Source organism: Selaginella moellendorffii, unplaced genomic scaffold, assembly GCF_000143415.4.
Source record: "Selaginella moellendorffii unplaced genomic scaffold, v1.0 SELMOscaffold_28, whole genome shotgun sequence".
In the NCBI taxonomy this organism is placed as follows: Eukaryota; Viridiplantae; Streptophyta; class Lycopodiopsida; order Selaginellales; family Selaginellaceae; genus Selaginella; species Selaginella moellendorffii.
The window spans coordinates 1,836,741-1,850,916 of record NW_003314289.1 but is presented as its reverse complement, the minus strand read 5'-3'; the positions used below and the strand labels follow the sequence as shown (position 1 = coordinate 1,850,916).

Genomic DNA, 14,176 nt, shown 5'->3' with positions numbered 1-14,176 from the left:
GGATACCTGAATTCTTTGTGCCCGAGCAGACTATACGTGAACAATATCCAAGCTACAAGACCCGCAAGAAACCACTGCCGCGACTACCAACATGTTAGCGGCAAGTGCGTGAATGCCATCGCTGGAAAGCCCTGGGTGAAATACCAGTGCCAGGGATGGCTACCGTCCCCCGAGAGGTAATTAAACAGGAAAAACCTCGGGGGCACAAATATCCATTTCCGTACATGATCCTGTCCAAAACGAAAGTCGCTCCAAGAATGCCACACCTGAAAGTTGGAAGCAAATGTAAGGGTTTTGAGCATGGAACACGCCTCCTTTGCTTATCCGATAGGAAGAACTTCATGGAGGAGATATCTGGATTTGTCACGGCATTCATAGAAAGAGCTAGCTGACAATTCGACATAAATCCCAAGTGCTTGTCGATAAGAGCGCAATCGTCGTCAGGACAGTCTCGATGGTGCTGGATAGAGTGCAAACCATGCAAAAGAAGGTGAGCCAGTTGACGAGCTGGCAAAACATCTGCATAATAAAGTTTGAGAATCGCAAGTTTTCCTCAGATGGTCCACTATGCAACAGGGTCACCAAATGCTCGACAAGCGAGCTTCCACAGGTAAACATCACCAGCTGCGGCAATGAGAGACTGGAAAAGCCTTGGCGACCTCCACTATCATGGAATCATTCATGAAAAAGCTAGAAGGCATTAGAACTTTCTCGAAAAAAGCTCAAGTTTTATCGAGCTTACCATGAACCAGTATCCAGCTTAAACACTGCCAACGTCGTAGCGCGCAGCAAAGATGAGCGGGTGTAGGTAGCTCCGAAGACCTTCGTTCCATTCCCAAGTGAGATGTCCATATCTAGACAAAGAAAAACAAGAATGTAGCATGAGAGATATGTGAAGACAAGATTTACCCGAAGACAATGCGGTGTGGGTGCTGTGCATCGCATTTTGGCTGTTTAATGCACTGCTCGTTCGCACGTACTACGAGCACTGGAGTTGCAACAAACCACGCTCTCGAGCGCGATCCCTCTTCAAAAACCCTAGAACAATTTCTTACAAGTTTGTGACTGCTATGTTTCAACTAAGATGGATGTAAAATGCCAACTCTAGGAAAGATAAATACGAATTGTATTGGAGATTGGGACTACGCAAGCTTATACATTGGCAATTGAATTGGAAATGCCAATAGCTGCGGCCTAGCAGGCGCTGACTTGCCTGTAGTGGCTGGGTCTGTGGTCCGGATACCTCACAAGATAGCCGTCACGCTTGAGAAGCAGCTGCTGGCTCAATCGAGCTGTTCTCCCAAACTCTCTGATGATCTTGGAATGGAGCAGCATGAACTTGCCATCCTCGAGCTCGACAACTGCGTTGAGCCATGGCGTTGGGATGTGGAAGTTCTTCTCTTCTGCACTGCCACTAGAGAGGAGTGGATGATGCCATACTTGGGACCTCTTTTGGATGCCGGTGGATGGAGATGCGCAGCTGCAACGGGAAGAGCCACTCCACCATGGGCCGAGTATGCACCGTTCCAGAGGATCATGAGGAAGCCAACTTGGCTGCACAACTTCGACTTTGACGGAAGGTCTTTGCAGCTCTTGTGTTCGTGCAAGTCCTCGAGGGTGAACCCGGAGAAGCCACGATACAGATTACGTGTCTCGGGATCTTCCTACCTTGGTGACTGTTGACTCGTCACATCCAAACAATGAGAGTTCGCCTGGCATTCTCTGCATTGGCCGTGAGCTCAGTCGCAACTGAATGTTCCACTGCCGTGCTGGATAAAAGGTTGGCAATGCTGTCCTCACTGTGGTTGTCCAGAAGAAACTCGTCCAGGCTAAAGAAACTGACCAAGCCGGGATACAAATTGTGTGCCATCTCCCCAAAACATCCCTCCTAAGAATCCACAGCAGCATCGTCAGAGCTGACGAGATCAGAGAAGACATGGCCATTCGAGACGACGTTGTAGTGCACGCCTGGAACGTGATGGGATCCGCAACAATATTCATGGAATGGATGGCCGGGCACTTTCCCAGAGTCTTGTTGGGATTGCATGACTTAGACTGGAAATGCCGGCAAGACAAACTCCAATGGAACATTCCTTGTGAAGGCTATATGTATAAGGTCCAGTTGTATAGCTATGATGCTATATACTATTATGTGGTACCTCATTTGTCCACAAATCTCTACTTCACCCCATTAGTGAACCATTGATCGTGCTTTGGAAAGTGGATGTAATTCTTCTCAATGATGTCCACAACCTTGGAAGGTGATGGTCGTCCACCTCTTGAGGTGTGTGTGAGGTGAAGGACTCCAAAAGGCAATCTCTGTTCATGACGCCGTTGTCCAGCAGCAGAGAGGCCAGATAGCTCATGCTCTAGCTATCCTCCTCCTGGAGACTGGGATGAAAACCACGCCCTCAAACCCATTCCCAATGTATCTCTTGTACACGGTGGCTTGCCATGAAGAGCACGAATCAGCTCCAAGAATGGACATCGTGTACCTGTTGATCTCCGGTGTCATGGAGATTGTGGGCTTGGCCGCCTCTACAACATTTGACTTTGAATCCAAGAGCCCGAGTTATCTCAGCGGGACCGTAGAAATAGTACAGAGGAAAAATTTCAGCTAACAAATCGTTAAGAAATTTCAGGCTATATCAATGCGCATATACGTAGGGACCCAAGGACTAAAGAAAAGAGAAATTCTTGTCATCCAGAAGTGAACAAGCAGCAGGTAATTCTTGTCATAGCAAGGACTCACGAGCGGTTGAGGGCTCGACATCGGGGACCAGCATTTTCCCTTCCACGAGAAGAATGTGGTACAAGACAACTTTTTAATCAAGAAGCTTTACACATCGACGCCCTTCACCTTGCTGCTTGCAAATAAGAACACCTTGCTTCCAGTCATCCAGCTGAGATCGATCGATAGGGGATATGTGGACTCCAGTGTTCTTTTTCGTATTCGCCCTCTGCGTTAAGTGTTCTACACTTCACTTCATCACATCTGCTTTGCTCGCAGCTGACATTATATATGCTGCTCTTTGGCTCTCCAGCTTCTGGATGGATCCAGTGCCCGCCGCTATGGCCGATGGGGGGGCACAGAAGGGATCGAGTTTAGCGACGGCGAGTCCAAAGGGATTGTGTGCATGCGACTCTGGCACGGTGAAGTGTTTGATGGTCTCCAAGTGATGTATGACTATGGAGATGGTCAGTATATCTGGGCACCAGCTCATGGCACCACCACACACAAGGCACCGACACAGGTGAGCTCCAACTTGTCCACGAGATCACCTGGTTCTTCCTTCTTGTTCTTCGCAGATATGTCTGGACTATCCCAATGAAGAGATAACCCAAATGAGAGGATTCGGAGGACCAAGCAAGTTCACGAGAGATGGGATAAATCAGCTCACCTTCATCTCCAGCGACAAATACACTGGGCACCAGAAGAGCTATGGGCCATATGGAATCACAAGAGGACAGTTTTTCGTCACTCCAGTCGGCAAATTCGTGGGCTTCTGGGGCTTTGCTACACAAACTCAGTACTTCAGAGGCATCGGAATGTATCTGGAGCGACCCTGCTATCCTGGATCCAGCTTTAATTCGTCATCCACACTAGAGCTCAATGTGGCTTAAGCTTGTTTGATCCTTGATCATGTCCGAGAATTTATACGTATGACATGTCCTTTGGCCCTGTGCTCCTCGAAACATAGTTCCCTGTGCCGTAGTGCCTCGCGACTCGATATACAGCACGAGCCTCTCCATCTCCAACTCGCTCTGTGAGCTGAGTTAGCACCTACGGATCCCTGCCACAAACCCATGCCCTCCTCGTTAAAAAAAAAAACACGTAGCTTTCATGAAAACATATCGGTACATACCGTGATCCCATTCGCGAGCCCGTGGCCAGCTTCGAGCTTCGTAGATCCACCTACGAGCGCAGCGTAACTGGAGTCCTGCTAATGTAACGTCACTACCTTCGTGTTAGAATCCCCACTTCTGTAAGAGCATCCTGACGACCCACTGCGGTGCCGAAGTTGGCCAGCTTTCTCGATCTTGTCCGGAAACCAATCTGCAATGGCTGACCTCGTGGTCTCTTAAAATCGAAAGGTGATAAACTCTGATCGGTAAACGTACCTGAAATTGTCGCTGCAGTCATAAAGGTACACGAGATTGGCGCCACGAGAGGCAAAACATTCGGCGGGCGAGCAGGCAATGAGGAACTGATCGATCACCTATATGGCATCACATCATTCCGCTGAAAAGAACTCTCGAGCGTACCATGCACTAGATGAAATATAGAGCGCAGCAACCATGGGAGAAGTAAGTGAGAGGCGCTGAAAAAACACAAATTTTTTCTGGAAACCAGCTCCGAATTAGGATTACCCGAAAACGTGCTCCTCTTACGAACAAGGAGCGCATCGAGTAGTCGGAATGCGACAAACAGCATGAGCAGCCCCCCATCCCCCCATAAACCCAGGAACTTGGTTGGTTGGTCGATTATGTCACCCACCAAGTTGGTCATCTATGATAGACAGACCAACTTGGGATAGCGCATTGCCGGCCTGTCCAAAGAGTGATGTGATGGAGTACTGCTCCATGGACTTCACCTGGTACCACGAGTCCATCACCACGTTGTTTTTGTCGGTCCCAGAGAACGCGACATTTATCTGTAAGAGCCAGAAAAGGAGTAAGGATGCTTCTTCTCTATCTCGGAGGAAAAGACACAAAGCTTACGGCAAATCGGCACGGATCAGCGCCTTTTACCGACGCAATTGTCGACGATGGATCCAGACAAGTCGACTCTGACGTCGAACAGGCACCTTGGAAGCACGAAGCGCTCGTCTTTCCACCGCAGGATGCACACTTATCGTCCTTCCTGAAGAAAGAAACGTAAACACACACAAACAAAGGTGATTCTTACCAAAGCAAATTCTTGAGCACTCCTTTCTTGAGCTCAATCACGAGCGTGTAGATCGGTATTCTCCCCTGCTCACAAAACAAACCGTGACTCCAATTTCGGCTAAAACTCTTCCTCATGAACTTACGTAAGGAATGAGGAAGTATTTTGGAGTCGAGACAATTGTGGGATTCCCAGCATACGCAACCACAGTAGCATTCCCAGGAAACTGGAACAAAAAAACAAAACCTGATAAGAAAGTCAAAGTAAAAGAAAAAGATCTTCTTTTACTGTGTTCTTCGATCGTGGAAGTTTGATAAATTACGGCAGTGTGAAGATCCAGATAGCTCGCATTGTTCGTCCGCAGCATCGAGATTTGATCCAGCAGAGGCCTGAACACGGCAACCCGGGAATTCGCCGGCATTTTCTGCCCAACACAGCAAACCAAAGAAAGCTCGATCAACACGAATTCTCAGACAACACTCACAGCGACGAGCGCGTTGTCGCAAGGCGAGAGCTGATTGAGCGACGGATCCGAGTTGTTGTACCACACCGAGGGCGCGCCAGTGTACCCTACCGCAATGCTGATCGAATCCTTGCCCCCGACCGGCAGCAACTGGCGGCACGGATTGAATACCGGATTGTTGTCCGCGGCATCGACGAGAATCACCGCGATCGGCAGGAGCGCCAGCAGCAGCAGCAGCGCCATTGCTCTTCTCCTCTAGGGCTAGGGCACTTCTTTTCCCGCTCATTGGTTTAAACTCTAGCATTAGGGTGCGACCTGTTATAGAAATATAATTCCCGGGCAGATGCATTTTGAGATGATCAATATCAAATGCATTAGGAGTTTACAAATATATAGTGTAACCATAGAAACGATCCTCTCTTTCACAAAGGACACAAGAATCACGTCATGTGTGCCTCCAAAGTACGTGATAAAGATCAGTGATCTAGACAATGAGTGTCTTCCCTGTGGTACGAAACAAGCTAGATAAGTATAAAACAAAGATCTAAAGATCTTGAAAACATACCTGGTTAAAAGCCTCAAATCCAGCAGCTTCTATAACCCGTGAGCCCTAAACAACAGAGCTAAAATGCGTTAACAACCGTGAGCCCTAAACAACAGTGCAATGCCCTAATTACCAGAGTAATTAGTAACCAACGAATTTTATCGAGTACTGGTCCCATATTTCTTGCGTGGGCTCCTGATTCTATGGCTAGAACAGGAGCACAGGCACCCAAGGTGGGGTTTTTCTAACCAATCTAGTGTCGATCGTGCTCGCTCGCTCTTGGTCTCCGCGATTGCTCCACAAATCTTGGCGTCAAGCTTCCAACAATGGTGTCGCGGATCGGATCTGGTGGTGCCCACGGCGCAAAACGTTGACAAGTTCTTCCCTCTTCTATTCTGCGAGGGGGCAAGAGATAGGGAAGGAGAGGAGAGCTCCCGATAGTTCCGTGCTCTGGGTAAAGACAGGAGCTTCTTGGACGGAGCTCATCAAGGCCGTAGAGATGGAGGAGATGTGGCGGCGTTGGGAGGCCGCCAGCCACAATCACAGTGCTCCGCCGGACGGGAGAAGGATGAGCGACAGTGGGCGATGACGCCAACACCCCCGAATCGTGGCACCGATCGAGGCGGAGACGGAGAATCGGGAGCCCAAGTCGCTTGATCATCGATTAGATTTGGCAGAATGGATGCGGTGGTCGAGACCGATGAGGAGGAGGAAGCCCAAGAACAGGGAAAGGGAAGAATGTGGAAGCTGGACCAAACTTTGGATCAGCCACTCGGGGAGGAGGCCGGGCACGTCGCCAGTATGTGGCGATCCGACAAGGTTTGTGATGAATCCTCCATCCCGCTTGTCTCGTGAATCCAATTGGGCTTCTTTGTTTCTTGCTCCAGGGATTGTCCACGGCCACCACTTTGCGGCTGGCCTTCTTGAGCTTGGGAGTGGTGTATGGAGATCTTGGAACCTCGCCTCTCTACGTCTTCTCGAGCATCTTCCAGGACACTAGCACCGTGGAGAACACCGACGATATCCTTGGAACGCTCTCGCTCATCATCTACACCATCACTCTCATCCCTCTCATCAAATACGTGTTCATCGCGCTTCAGTCCAGCGACTATGGCGAAGGTTGGCTCTTTCTTCTCGCTCGTTGTTTCCTTCTCGTCTCGATCGGGAGCTCATGAATCCTTGTCCGCAGGTGGAACTTTTGCTCTCTACTCGCTCATCTGCAGGCACGTCAAAGCAAACACCATCCAAAACCAGCATCACACCGACTTGAAACTCACGACGTATAGCCGCCGGCCAGTAGCTCCAAACTCTCTGGCTTTCAAGGTGAGAACACTCTTGGAGAACAACTCCCATCTCCAGAAGATCTTGCTCGTCCTGGTTCTTTTGGGAACGAGCATGGTTATCGGCGATGGTATCCTTTCCCCGGCAATCTCAGGTATAGCGACACACACTTTTTCTTCGCTCTTCTCGCTCGTTTTCTTCTGACAATACGCTACCTTTGCAGTACTTTCGTCTGTCAAAGGCATTCAAGCGGCGCATCATTCTCTTCCGGAAGGTACCAAAGAAGCAGCGCTCACAACAGTTTACGCAACATTTGTTTCTTTTTGCAGAAGCTGTGCTGGTGCTGTCCCTGCTGATTCTGGTGATCCTGTTTTGTATGCAACGATTTGGAACCGGCAGAGTGGCTTTCATTTTTGCTCCCGTCATCTTTCTCTGGTTCCTCTCCATTGGTTTGATCGGGCTCTACAACATTTTCAGGCACGACCCATCCATCTTCCGGGCGCTCTCGCCGCTCACTTTCATTCGCTACTTCCACAGGAGTGAAGTGAATGGATGGGTCGCTCTTGGAGGAATTATGCTCTCCATCACTGGTAAACGATGTTCCTCTTTCGTTTTTACGCTGTCGCTCATGCAAGGAATTCACATTGCAGGCGCAGAGGCATTGTTTGCAGACCTCGGCCATTTTTCCGCTCTTTCCATTCAGGTAACGAGTTTCCTCGAGCGAAAGAAAAAACCAGAAAGAGAAAAGATAGATAAATTGGTATACAGAGATTTCTTATGAGAAACTTTTGCAACAGCTGGCGTTTACATTTCTGGTTTTTCCTTGCCTCCTCGCAGCTTACATGGGGCAGGCTGCGTTCTTGATGCATCATCCAGATCGAGTGGCCGATGCCTTCTATAGCTCTGTCCCAGGTACTACGGTTTTCTCAAAGCTCGTGAACAAATATGTGAACAAAACTTCTCTTTTACCTTGTTTCACAGGACCTCTGTACTGGCCAATGTTTGTGATTGCCACCGCAGCAGCGATCATCGCGAGCCAGGCAACAATCTCGGCAACTTTCTCTATAGTCAAGCAGGCAGTAGCACTCGGCTGCTTCCCTCGAGTAAAGATCGTCCACACTTCTCAGCGTTTCATGGGCCAGATTTACGTGCCCGAGGTGAACTGGATACTCATGGCGCTGTGCTTGCTCATCACTGCCGGCTTCCGCAAAACAACGCAAATCGGCAACGCATACGGTATTCAAAAACACTTTTTTTTTTCTTTTCAGGAGAGCAAAACTTACTGCCAACTTGCTTGTCACAGGTGTTGCCGTGATCGGAGTTATGCTAGTCACGACTTTGCTCATGGCTTTGCTCATGGTGGTCATCTGGCAAACAAATATATTCCTGGTGCTGCTCTTCCTCGCCGTGTTTGGCACCGTGGAGCTCGTTTACATCTCGGCCGTGCTCTTCAAAGTTCCAAATGGTGGCTGGGTTCCCCTGGCGATAGGAGCGGTCCTCTTGCTCGTCATGTATACATGGCACTACGGCTCCACGCAGCGCTACGAGACCGAGAAACGCAACAAAGTCTCGGTTGGATGGATCCTCGGCCTGGGACCGAGCTTGGGACTCGTCCGGCTACCCGGCATCGGCCTCTTCTACACCGAGCTAGCTCACGGAGTTCCATCTATCTTCTCCCACTTTTTGACGCACTTCCCAGCGATCCACTCAATCCTGGTGTTCGTCTGCGTCAAGTACTTGCCGGTGAGCACGGTGCCAAAGGAGGAAAGGTTTCTGGTGCGAAGGATCGGCCCCAAGAACTACCGGATGTTTCGCTGCGCTGTGAGATACGGATACAAGGATCTCCACAAACGAGACGACCATTTCGACGATCTCTTGATCCAGACGCTGGCGGCGTTCGTGAAGTACGAGTCGCTGCTCGAGAGCGTGGATGGACAGGACGATGGAAACTCGGAGTTAAGCCAGGTGGTGTACGCGGCGTCGAGCTCCCAGTCCCAGCAAGAACAGCAAGAACACGATCACCAGGAGACGAGGAACACGGTGGCGGGGTTCATGAGCAACTCTCTCACGTCGGTGAACTCGTCGACGCAGCTGACGAGCTACAGCAGTGATGGCGACGACAGAGATGATCGACGACAGGACGAGCTCAAGTTCTTGCACAGCGCCAAGGAGCAAGGCATCGTCCACATCCTCGGCAACACGCTCATCCGGTGCAACGAGGGATCGGGGCTGCTGAGGAGAGCGACGATCAATTACTGCTATGGATTCCTTCGCAGGATCTGCCGGGACAACTCGGTGATCTACCACATCCCTCACGAGAGCCTCCTTCACGTCGGCATGGTCTACAATGTGTGATCGAGGCATCCATAGCTTCGTTACCATTGATTGAGAAAGAAGATCGCGAAGAACAATGATTAGATTAGCAGTGGTTGTTAGTGGTAAAGTGGGGGTTAGATTAGTGGGAATAAAACGTTCTTCCCGGTTGGCGGCATGGTATTGGGCGCGGCCTCTATGTCCAAACGTGTGAGGGGAGAACCCTATGCGTGAGTGATGTAGAGCTCACTCCTGCAGCACTGCCAAAGAAAGCTTTGCTCGCCCAGCCCCTCTCTCTCTTCTTCCTCTTCCTCTTCCTCTTCCTCTCCTCCATCATTTTCATTGCCACTCTTCCAAATCCACACTCCAGTTCTCGAGAGAGTGAGAATGAGAGTGTGATTTAAAGTGTGGCAGAGAAGAGCCAGCGCTCTTTAATCGATCCAAGAGCGCGCCGAGCGAGCGCCGCCGCCGCTCGAGTGTGGATTGCTTCTTCTTCTTCGACTTCTTCTTTAATGGGGAAGCTCAGTGCTGCGGAGAAGGAGAAGACCAAGATCCGCGAGAGGCACAGGCGCGCGATCACGACGCGGATCTTCACTGGCCTGCGCAAGCACGGCGGCTACAATCTCCCGCCGCGAGCGGACATCAACGATGTTCTCCGCGCGCTTGCCGGCGAGGCGGGATGGATCGTGGAGACGGATGGAACTACTTATCGCCCCCAGCAAGATCAGAGCTCTCACTCCCAGCAGCACCAGGTTGGTCTTTCTTTCCATTTCCTTCCATTCGCTAGCATTTGATCACCAATATTCGAGCGAGCAAAAGAGAGCGCGAGTAGAAGATTTCTTGATCGAGATATGGGAATGAGATCAATCGTGGTTTCTCTTGTATGTTTCTTGGGCAGAAGGTTGCATTGAGCCAGATTTCGCTGCCACAGTCGGGAGGATCCGGAAGAACCACCACAACATCGCTGACAAACACGACACACTCGATCAGCAGCGGCGGCCACCATCACCACCACCAACACCACCAGCAAATAAATCTCGCGGCGGCTGGAAGATATCTCCTCTCCCCCAGCCACCTGATGCTCCAGCAGCAGCAGATGGATCCCCGCGCAGGGGATTGCTCCACTACCGCCTCGCCCCGCCACCACTACATGTCCAGCTCCTCCATGCCGCCGCTCCTCCAGGGCGCCGCCACCACCGCCACCACCACCACTACCACCAATTCCGGCCTCTCCACCTCGCCGCTAGCGTCCCCGGCTTCTTCCGAGGGTACGGGAGCTCGGCCTGGCGGAATTAGATCCGCTAGCGCCGCCGCCAGCGCCGCCAACAATCACAACTTCTTTGGCCAGTTCCACCACCTCCCATATGGACTGACGCTGGATCGAGCCGACTCCACGGACCAGGACGCCGTCACGGCATGGATGACTGACATTGGTACCGCCGGTGGTACCGCCGATCATCTCCCACGGTCCGCGCAGCTCTCCAACCTCATCTATTCCATGCAGCAACAGCACGCCGCGCGGCTTGTCAGCGGCGCCACCTCCCGCGCCGCCACGCCGCCGGCCTACGGTACAGCCCAGCTGCTCCACTACAGCATGCAAGAGCAGCGGGCGTCCAACCACAACACGCCACTTGGCTCGCCGCAACGCCACTGCTGACTAGGCTGACACGTGCCAGAGTATCGGAATAGAATATTATATTTATTTATCCCATATATCAGTTATGGTTCCATTTTGACTACCAATGAAACTGATGGATAAGAGTAGAGCTAGATACATTTCATTTTATAAGAAACCTTCCCATACATTTACGTCTAGTGACTCTCTACTTAGTATCCACCTCGACTGGAGGTATAAAAGAAAATGTAAGAAACTAGTTACTAGCTAGTGGTCAGGTTATAGTTTGGTGGTGTCACACCAAAACGTGGAGAATCGCGTCGTGTCAAAGTGACCTCTCACTCGTGCCGCTATATATTGTACGGTAGAGGTACATTTCTAAAACTGGCCCAGGGCGTACGGGGATTGGAATCCTTTCGGAATCCGAGAGAGTTAAAACCGGGGGGAGGAGTATAGTACGCTGTAGTAGTAGCGCGCGTAAACAACTACGCTACGATACTAGCGGAGGCGATAGAGAATATACCTAGGCTAAAAACACGCGCTACTCATGCGCGCCACCATAAAATCATTGCTGTAACGGCCCCATGGCATTGGCATGGCATTGGCATGGCATGGCACACATGCATGACTGTGGAATATACCCTGGGCTTGCCCGTGGAATATGCGACCGTGGGGATAGTGCGTCACCGCGCGGGGAGCATGTGAACGCGGTCGTGCATTATCTAGGGTTTTGATGCGCGATGGAACTGGCAGAGGAGGCGGAAGCGTGGCGGGGGAGGCGGAGGAGGCGGGCGGAGCTCGGGGATGGATGTAAGCTCTAGGATCGACTGAAATTTCGCCCTAGTTCTTCAGCTATGGGCTGCTTCGCGTGCTTCGGCTCCTCCAAGAAGCAGGCATCAGGGAGGAAAGGGCTGAGGAGGGAGGACAGCGCCGGATCCTTCAACAAGACGGCATCCGGTGAGTTTAGCTCGGAGAATGCGGGCGATCTGGGTTTGTTCTTGCCCTTGATCCCATTGCGCTGTGAAATGCGGGTGTGAATTAGGCAATGTACATTGCTTGCTGGCGGGAACTGATGGGCTGTCGATGCAGATAAGCTCAAATCCAAAGGCTTCTTCGATGCAAAAAAGGAAGGGAGTCGCGGCGACGAGTCCAAGATTGCTGCGCAAACATTTACGTTCCGCGAGCTTGCCTCGGCAACCAAGAATTTTCGACCGGAGTGTATGCTCGGCGAAGGAGGCTTTGGCCGTGTCTACAAAGGGCGCTTGGACAGTGGCCAGGTTCGGTGTTCTTGCTCTCTTGCAAGTTTTTTCTTTCTTGTTTGGTTTTGTCTAACAAATTTTCCTCCTTCCAACACTGCAGGTTGTGGCAGTGAAGCAGCTGGATAGAAACGGACTTCAAGGAAACAGAGAATTCTTGGTGGAAGTTCTGATGCTCAGCTTGCTTCACCATCCAAATCTCGTCAATTTGATCGGCTATTGTGCTGATGGCGATCAAAGGCTTCTCGTCTACGAGTTTATGCAGCTTGGGAGCCTGGAAGATCATCTACACGGTTTGTCTATTAATTTAGTTGTTTCCTGCATACGAAACTGAGTGAGCTTTCGTGCAGACGTGCCGGCTGACAAGGAACCGTTGGGCTGGAACACAAGGATGAAAATAGCTGCGGGAGCTGCCAGGGGACTGGAGTACCTACATGACAAAGCAAATCCGCCAGTTATCTATCGGGATTTCAAGTCATCAAACATCTTACTCGGCGAGGGGCATCATCCCAAGCTCTCAGATTTCGGTCTTGCAAAGCTGGGTCCAGTCGGGGACAAAACACACGTTTCAACCCGTGTGATGGGAACTTATGGCTACTGTGCACCTGAGTATGCCATGACGGGACAGTTGACCCTCAAGTCGGACGTGTACAGTTTCGGAGTCGTTCTTTTGGAGCTCATCACTGGACGGAAAGCTATCGACAATGCTAGGCCGGCCGGAGAGCACAATCTTGTTGCATGGGTAAGTTTTTGTACTCCTTTTTATTTTCCTTCTTTCATACACGTACTTTACGCGCAGGCTAGACCCCTCTTCAAAGATCGACGAAAGTTTCCTTCTATGGCCGATCCACTCCTTCAAGGCCACTATCCAATGAGAGGCTTGTATCAGGCTCTCGCAGTAGCAGCGATGTGTCTCCAAGAGCAGGCAACTACGCGGCCGCACATAGGGGACGTGGTGACGGCTCTAAACTATCTAGCGTCCCAAACTTACGATCCGGGTCTTTATCCAGCAAACAACAGCAGGTTCGCTCCCTCGACGCCGTCCAGAGACAGGCGTGAGCGAGAGAAGAAGTCGAGTGGGACGGAAGAGAAACGGCTCAGGGATAGAGGGGCTAGATCGTCACTACCATCGGCTCAGGGAACGCCAGAGTTGCGGTCCAAGGATCCTCGTTTCCGTGCTGCAAATGGTGGTGGGGGGAATTCTTCCGACGATTTGGAAGGTGGTCACAGGGACAGCCCGACGCATGCTGCTACCAGACACGCCAAAGCAGTGGCTACTCGCGAGCAAAGAGACCGAGCTTGGGGGGAGAGCAATAACAACAGTAGAGATAGAAAGAAGGGAAGCTTTGGTTACGATGGCTGAAGGGGGGGAATTCCAGAACAGGAGGAACTGTGCTTTGCTTTACTACGATCTACCAGCGAAAACTGGATCACAGCGAAGAGCAGCAGCGACTGAAAATCAAAAACAAGGAACAAAAGTGGGAGCTGCTGGAAGAAAGTGTATAGAACACACGAATGGTTCTTGGTTCTTGGCAGCGAATTTGCAAGGGGGGAGTGACAGCGGCGGAGTCTTCTTTATATCTCTTTTTTCTCTACACACTCTTGCCTTTGTGGTGTTATATAGTATTATGTAAGATAGATTGTTTCCTTCTTTCCAAACAAGAAACAGTTTATTCTCTTATGAGAGCTTATACTCTCTTACCATTGTATGGATAATTTATCTTGCAAATATTCTTTGAGAGATTGTGGGTAATTTTATTTCTCAAATATAGATAGAATGTATCAGAGAAATTAGTAATAATTTTAGTGCCATATA

General features: G+C 50.6%; 5 protein-coding genes and 1 pseudogene across 6 annotated transcripts; 4 read left to right on the top strand and 2 right to left on the bottom strand.

The window, feature by feature from the left end:
* Positions 1-384: 384 nt before the first annotated feature.
* Positions 385-959, bottom strand: LOC9645485. Its single transcript, XM_024680515.1, has 3 exons — positions 910-959; positions 743-854; positions 385-664 (listed from the first exon to the last, which is right to left on the bottom strand). The coding sequence occupies exons 1-3, from the start codon at positions 938-940 to the stop codon at positions 385-387; spliced, it is 423 nt and encodes a 140-aa protein (XP_024536283.1). The 5' UTR covers positions 941-959.
* Positions 960-2,822: 1,863 nt separating this feature from the next.
* LOC9630593 (jacalin-related lectin 3) lies at positions 2,823-3,731 on the top strand. Its single transcript, XM_024680391.1, has 3 exons — positions 2,823-2,964; positions 3,045-3,254; positions 3,310-3,731. Exons 1-3 carry the CDS (start codon positions 2,926-2,928, stop codon positions 3,622-3,624), a joined length of 564 nt encoding a protein of 187 aa, XP_024536159.1. The 5' UTR covers positions 2,823-2,925; the 3' UTR covers positions 3,625-3,731.
* Positions 3,571-5,611, bottom strand: LOC9645484. The gene is made up of 9 exons (XM_024680390.1): positions 5,373-5,611; positions 5,177-5,312; positions 5,034-5,134; positions 4,910-4,974; positions 4,723-4,864; positions 4,372-4,655; positions 4,123-4,322; positions 3,867-4,066; positions 3,571-3,794 (listed from the first exon to the last, which is right to left on the bottom strand). The coding sequence occupies exons 1-6, from the start codon at positions 5,592-5,594 to the stop codon at positions 4,491-4,493; spliced, it is 831 nt and encodes a 276-aa protein (XP_024536158.1). The 5' UTR covers positions 5,595-5,611; the 3' UTR covers positions 3,571-3,794; positions 3,867-4,066; positions 4,123-4,322; positions 4,372-4,490.
* A 434-nt stretch (positions 5,612-6,045) lies between these two features.
* Positions 6,046-9,601, top strand: LOC9645483 (potassium transporter 10). The gene is made up of 9 exons (XM_024680386.1): positions 6,046-6,714; positions 6,783-7,014; positions 7,085-7,330; positions 7,400-7,450; positions 7,506-7,766; positions 7,827-7,879; positions 7,974-8,088; positions 8,158-8,412; positions 8,480-9,601. Exons 1-9 carry the CDS (start codon positions 6,574-6,576, stop codon positions 9,529-9,531), a joined length of 2,406 nt encoding a protein of 801 aa, XP_024536154.1. The 5' UTR covers positions 6,046-6,573; the 3' UTR covers positions 9,532-9,601.
* A 181-nt stretch (positions 9,602-9,782) lies between these two features.
* LOC9645482 (protein BZR1 homolog 2) lies at positions 9,783-11,302 on the top strand. 2 transcript variants are annotated; one of them, XM_024680387.1, is made up of 2 exons: positions 9,783-10,241; positions 10,391-11,302. In XM_024680387.1, the coding sequence occupies exons 1-2, from the start codon at positions 10,002-10,004 to the stop codon at positions 11,144-11,146; spliced, it is 996 nt and encodes a 331-aa protein (XP_024536155.1). In that variant the 5' UTR covers positions 9,783-10,001; the 3' UTR covers positions 11,147-11,302. The 2 variants fall into 2 exon arrangements, with proteins under 2 accessions (XP_024536155.1, XP_002975808.1); XM_002975762.2 differs by having other exon boundaries at positions 10,388-11,302.
* A 533-nt stretch (positions 11,303-11,835) lies between these two features.
* LOC9630592 lies at positions 11,836-14,101 on the top strand (annotated as a pseudogene).
* Positions 14,102-14,176: the final 75 nt, after the last annotated feature.

Coding starts and splice junctions, on each gene's coding strand:
- LOC9645485 (XM_024680515.1), bottom strand. CDS start 940: ATGCACAGCACCCACACCGCATTGTCTTCGG. Junction 855..909: donor CCACACCGCATTGTCTTCGG/GTAAATCTTGTC, acceptor TTCTTTGTCTAG/ATATGGACATCTCACTTGGG. Junction 665..742: donor AAGCTGGATACTGGTTCATG/GTAAGCTCGATA, acceptor ATTCCATGATAG/TGGAGGTCGCCAAGGCTTTT.
- LOC9630593 (XM_024680391.1), top strand. CDS start 2,926: ATGTGGACTCCAGTGTTCTTTTTCGTATTCGCCCTCTGC. Junction 2,965..3,044: donor TTTTCGTATTCGCCCTCTGC/GTTAAGTGTTCT, acceptor TTGGCTCTCCAG/CTTCTGGATGGATCCAGTGC. Junction 3,255..3,309: donor CACACAAGGCACCGACACAG/GTGAGCTCCAAC, acceptor TGTTCTTCGCAG/ATATGTCTGGACTATCCCAA.
- LOC9645483 (XM_024680386.1), top strand. CDS start 6,574: ATGGATGCGGTGGTCGAGACCGATGAGGAGGAGGAAGCCCAAGAACAG. Junction 7,451..7,505: donor GCATCATTCTCTTCCGGAAG/GTACCAAAGAAG, acceptor TTCTTTTTGCAG/AAGCTGTGCTGGTGCTGTCC. Junction 7,880..7,973: donor TTTCCGCTCTTTCCATTCAG/GTAACGAGTTTC, acceptor CTTTTGCAACAG/CTGGCGTTTACATTTCTGGT.
- LOC9645484 (XM_024680390.1), bottom strand. CDS start 5,594: ATGGCGCTGCTGCTGCTGCTGGCGCTCCTGCCGATCGCGGTGATTCTC. Junction 4,975..5,033: donor AATACTTCCTCATTCCTTAC/GTAAGTTCATGA, acceptor TTTTGTGAGCAG/GGGAGAATACCGATCTACAC. Junction 4,656..4,722: donor CTGATCCGTGCCGATTTGCC/GTAAGCTTTGTG, acceptor TGGCTCTTACAG/ATAAATGTCGCGTTCTCTGG.
- LOC9645482 (XM_002975762.2), top strand. CDS start 10,002: ATGGGGAAGCTCAGTGCTGCGGAGAAGGAGAAGACCAAGATCCGCGAG. Junction 10,242..10,387: donor CTCACTCCCAGCAGCACCAG/GTTGGTCTTTCT, acceptor TTTCTTGGGCAG/AAGGTTGCATTGAGCCAGAT.